At 39.6% G+C, this 5,220-nt stretch overlaps 1 protein-coding gene across 3 annotated transcripts in view; it reads right to left on the bottom strand.

Moving 5' to 3' along the window:
* LOC133479444 (CUGBP Elav-like family member 3) overlaps positions 1–4,962 on the bottom strand; it is a 56,995-nt gene extending 52,033 nt beyond the window's left edge. For 2 of the 3 annotated variants that reach the window (XM_061776460.1, XM_061776462.1), the window contains exons 1-3: positions 4,429–4,962; positions 4,190–4,221; positions 2,194–2,477 (exon numbers count right to left, since the gene is read on the bottom strand). In XM_061776460.1, coding sequence (XP_061632444.1) covers positions 2,194–2,338 — 145 coding nt within the window. In that variant the 5' untranslated portion in view covers positions 2,339–2,477; positions 4,190–4,221; positions 4,429–4,962. The remainder of the gene's footprint in view (positions 1–2,193; positions 2,478–4,189; positions 4,222–4,428) is intronic. The other variant, XM_061776461.1, reaches the window with a different exon arrangement.
* Positions 4,963–5,220: the final 258 nt, after the last annotated feature.

Below are 5,220 nucleotides of genomic sequence, written 5' to 3'. Positions count from 1 at the left end.
GATGCCATGATTAGGGCGAGGACAATCACAAAGGACTGTGGGTGGATGGATCGACGTCACAGATGACAGTGGAACCGACAAAGTGGAACGCCTTAAAGCACCTCGAATAATCGGCTGTCATGATGACTCACTAAAAACGTCCCCAGACCTCATTTTAGCCAGCATCAATGGACTAAATCTGCATGTGTATATAGTAAACGTGCAACAACTAATCGATTATCAAATTAATCGATAACTATTTTGATCATCGATTAATCATTTAGACACCTTGTTTAACTTGAAATTTTCCAAATCCACAAAATTTTAACCTCTCGACAGTAAATATTCTCATATTTCTGTAGTCCTCCATGAAAACAGACTGATTATCTTTTTGTTTAATCAAAATGAGACATTTGCAAACATCTGCCTTTGCTTTGAAAAACGCTCAATATTTTTGCCCATTTTCTGACTGTTATGTTGTAACATAATCAGTATGTTTGTGAATTTTCTACACTGTTAATTTGAAATAATGTTCTGTTTTTGAAGAAAGGGATGGGAATTTTCAATGTTTTTTTATCCGATTCATCGTTTAATTGAAAAAAATAATCCGCATATAATTGATTATTAAAATAATCTTTAGTTGCAAGGTTAGTGGTAAGAAAACAAGATCCAGTGGAAGTTACCGTGAATTAAATTGACAAAATTTAAAGCAAAAGTACTATACTAAGTGTTTCAATGTCATGACAGTTCAAGATTATGTTTAGTAGTCATCGTCTAAGCACAAGTGATGTAATGAATACTCATCATTTACTTACTGGAAGGGCTGTACAATTTATCAATTTAATCGAAAAATCGTGTTTTGGGGTTACAAAGATTTTTTCCCCCCCCAAAATCGGAAAAAAAGAAAGATTTATGTTTCCTTTAGCTGGTTTCATAGCCTGCTGACACCTACTGTTTACACTGAAGACATGCTGGCGAACAGAAAGGAGCTAGTTTACGTAAGAGGCATCGTTTTGTCAGTCATATGAAATTGGTATGGGCTTGGACCGTTAGACAATGAGCAACAAACAGTCTGCTGCAAAGTATGTTTAAAGACTAAAAAACAGGCAACATGAGCCAAATTATTTCACAATATTTTACATATGACAAAGGAGCCCAGTGGAAGGCAATCACAGAGTTGATTACGCTGCTGACGTATAAACGCCAGCATTTTCAGGGACAAATCATGAATTTGTTTGGAAGCTTCATGTTATGAAGGTAACAGTTTTGTTGTTACATTTTAATCCCACAGGAAATATTTGTGTTAATTTATTGATGTTAAATTGTCAAACATTTAAAATGCTCCAAGTTTTGAATGTCATTTACTTCAGATTTTTTTTTGGGGGGGGGGGGAATCAGGGATTCTATTTTAAGGGTAAAGTTTATTTTGTTAGCTACTTGGTTTCATAAGACTCTCAGTAAGAACTTGTATTAACCAGCTTTTCGCGAACAAGGGATTTTGATAAGGATCTTCTGTGACTGGTGTCTTGCATTTAAGTCCATCTATTTGTGATATTTGACATACTGAGTGATGCTATGGACTGCTATGTTACCTGTCATTTGTAATCATTTGTTAGAGAGGTATGTCTTTCATGACATATTGTGGTTGACTTTGATTGTACACGTGTGCGAGAGTAAATGTTGAAAAAAATGCAACGTGGTTGACTTCGGCGGTTCCACTCAATGTTAACAAGGGACAGGACACACGAGCGCACACACGCGCACACAAGCATCTTATGGTCCATTTCATTGCTTTTAAGAGGAGCTTACTGTGGCCGAGAGGATTCTCAAAACAGCAGATTCTTCCTCTTGTATCACACAGGCTTACAGGCCCATTACACTGATTGGCGCATACAGCCTAATCTGCTTCATAACACACACACGCGTGCGCACACACACACACGCACACACACGCGCGCGCACACACACGACCCCCTCTGACAGTGTGTATTTTCTAAAGTTCATCTCAGGTTTACCTAGCATACTGTATATCTGGATTACATTTAGACATGACATCTTTACATAAACGTCTCTTGTGTATTAAGTCTACTGAGTGTTCACTGTTTTCTCGATTTTTTTATGGTGCAGGAGACGAAAGGAGGTGTGACTCTTTCCATGGAGATATTTAAAGTATCTAGTAGTGCATTAGATTTGTAATGCGATGGCGACACTCACCTTTGTGCATGCCGGTGTATTTGTCCTTTATCACAGTGAGCTCGTAGATTTTGCCAAACTGCTCAAAGATGGGCTTGAGGTCCTTCTCCTCCAGATTCCGGGGAATCTGCCCGACAAACAGCTTGATGGCGTCGGCCTCCTTCATCGGGACGGACCGGGGGGGGTTCAGTTACTGCCAGAAGAAGGGCGTTTTGGGAGGGGGGTGGGGTAGGGTGGGGGCCAAGGACCAAACAATTCAGAGGTAGGTATCCCCGAAGTAGACGAGCAGCCAACCCTGGGTGGATCTAAATGATAAAAAATAAAAAAAAACTGTTATGACACTCACAGGTGTCCAAAGTCTGGCTTGAAGGCCATTTGTGGCCCAGTTTCTTCTTTTTTTTTTCTGTCCTGCTGTGTAATCTAACCATACATTTAAACATAAAGTTAAACACGATAAAGAAGCTATACCACCACACTGAAAAGAAAAAAATACTTGTTGAATGAGAAGATATCACACTAATACTTTTCACCTGTTATATATAAAAAACTGTTTTTTTCTACTGCTTGCATACATTACCATAAAGAAAATTGACTTGTGACCCATTTTAGCTCCCTATCTTATGTTTGGGAAACCCTATGATAAACTGAGAAAGTAATCCTGTTGTTAATAAATAAACAAGCATGATACTTAACACCTGAAAGTGGACATTGATCATTAGTGTTTCTCAAAGTGTGCTCTGCTGGGTTGACAAACAACTTAGTGATTACTTATAATTAGAACAAGCAATTTCATGGGCAGCATGGTGGACCAGCAGCTATAGGACAGCTGCCTCACAGTTGAGAGGTTATGGGTTAAAATGTTGGGCCTTCCTTTGTAGAGTTTGGCCAACCACACTTCATCCTTCCCCACCCTCTACACTGGCACTCCCCAAGGCTGTGTGCTGAGCCCCTTGCTGTATTCCCATGACTGCAAGGCCTGTAATCTTAAACAAAACACGGACAAGTGCCCGCCATCATTGTGGATCTTTTTTTAAAAAGATGGAATGAGCACTTCAAATGCATCTTAAATCCTCCGTAACAAATAAATTCATGGGAAAAAAACAATTGATTACTTAAGTAAATGACTTATTCTACTCACAAATAATGTTTCATTTGCGTTATTTAAGTCAAGTTTTTAGGGAAAGAAGTGACAGCGTTTGAAGTGTCCCTGTACTTTTGAGGTCGACTTGGAGAACCCCTGAATTTTGTCCTGTACAGGTTTAGAGTGGATATTTTTAACTGAAAATTGTTATCCAATAGGAAAAGGGGTTCCAGAGTAACGGATCAAACGAACGGGTCGAGGAGATATGTTTAATAATAATTAAGTCATACAGTTTTATTCTAATTTGAATGTGTTTTTTTGGACCAGATTTTCTAGATTTTTCAGATTTCCTTTGATATCACGCACAAATGTTCCCAAAAGGCAAATTTTTCCATCACAAAAAAATCTGAATCCGATTTTCAATATTATTGGTGTGTTGTAGTCAGGTTTAAGTGGCCATTCCAACCAGACTTCACATTTTGTCAGACGGGGAATTCTTGCCTTGTTTCTACTACATTACCACTAGTTTTAACGTGTTAAATAATGAAAAGGTGACCATTTTTTCAGTGGGTGGTAGAAAAGGTTATACTATAAGTAAAAATGCATGTGTAAAAATATCCCACAAGGTTTCAACATTTATCACATTTATTTTAGGTGCAAGTTCAGAGTGCTAAAATTCTTTGTAAAGTCTTTTGTTAGTGATTAAATATCTAGACTGAGCTTCAAAATGCACATGACTGAGTAGTGATTGTGTGTGTGTGTGTGCCTGATGACAAAGAGCCTGAACACAGCTTCTGCTGAAACAATTATGCAAATTTTAATGAGCCAATCAAAAAACAATAATGGCACTGTTTCCCTTCGATCAAAAGCACATGAATGAAGGGGGGTGGATAAAACAAGGTGGAAAGCGTGCGTGTGTGTCTGTCTGTCTGTTACCTTTTAGGTGGAGAAAGCCACCGTGGGGATGCCTACAAGTGCAGAAAGGGAGAACAACGTGATTGCATTGGACGGGCTTCTTTGTTTAGGCAGCTGGAGGTTACAACACGGATGTCATGGAGGGGGGGGGGGGGGGGGGGCTCCCTTTGCTCTTTGTCCGACCCCCTTCCCTCCCTCCTTATGGACACACACGCACACACACACACAGTGGAGGGAAAACACATGTTTAAAAGTCTTACCTCTTGCAGGTGAAGATCGTCACATACAAAAAAAGAGTGATGCTCGTGTCGTTGTCTTCCTCTCCCTGTGTCCCGTCGTCTTCTGTGGATGCGCTCCTCTCTTCTTTGTGCCTCCTCCTCCTCACGCCTCCCTCCACCACCACCACCTTCTCGAATACTACAAGTTCTCTCTTTACAAAAAAAAAAAAAAAAAACACCAAAAAACCAAGAAACAAGCGGAAGACTGTTGTAAATAGTGGTTTAAAGTGGCAAACGACTTGAGGAGAACTCGTAAGAGTCGCCTTCCTCGAGCTAGCTTGTTTTCACTTTCACGACGTAATGACAAACTAAAGCATTAATTGCTGTTCGTTTAAAAAAAAAAAAAAAAAAAACGAGGCTTATTCCTCCTTCTTTCTAAAGCAGTGTATTTGGAAGGCTTGTCGTGACTGTTCGGAGCAGTTCTAGCTTTGTATCATTATTATAATTATTTTTTCCCCCGAGGTGCTAAACGTGTTGTTTGGCTGTCTAGTTGCGTCTCACCCGTCCGGCGGCTGCCTTTCCTTTCAGATTCTCTGCCAGTATCCTCTCTACCCCTCCAGCTGCCCCTCCCCCTCCCCGTGCCTGTGACGTATCTCCGGGGATTGTATACAAATAGTACAGACGTGTACACAAAATATACCAACCCCGGCCTTTTAAATGCTTACATTCACAACGAAAAGGAGTTAAATGTACTAGTATTTTTTTTGTTTTCAGCTAAATAATAACAAATCCATATTGTTCAAATATGTTTTACATCAATTTACGGATACCCAT

This window comes from Phyllopteryx taeniolatus, chromosome 6, assembly GCF_024500385.1.
Source record: "Phyllopteryx taeniolatus isolate TA_2022b chromosome 6, UOR_Ptae_1.2, whole genome shotgun sequence".
Classification (NCBI taxonomy): Eukaryota; Metazoa; Chordata; class Actinopteri; order Syngnathiformes; family Syngnathidae; genus Phyllopteryx; species Phyllopteryx taeniolatus.
Note: the sequence above shows the minus strand (reverse complement) of the source record. Positions and strands in the feature narration are given on the sequence as shown.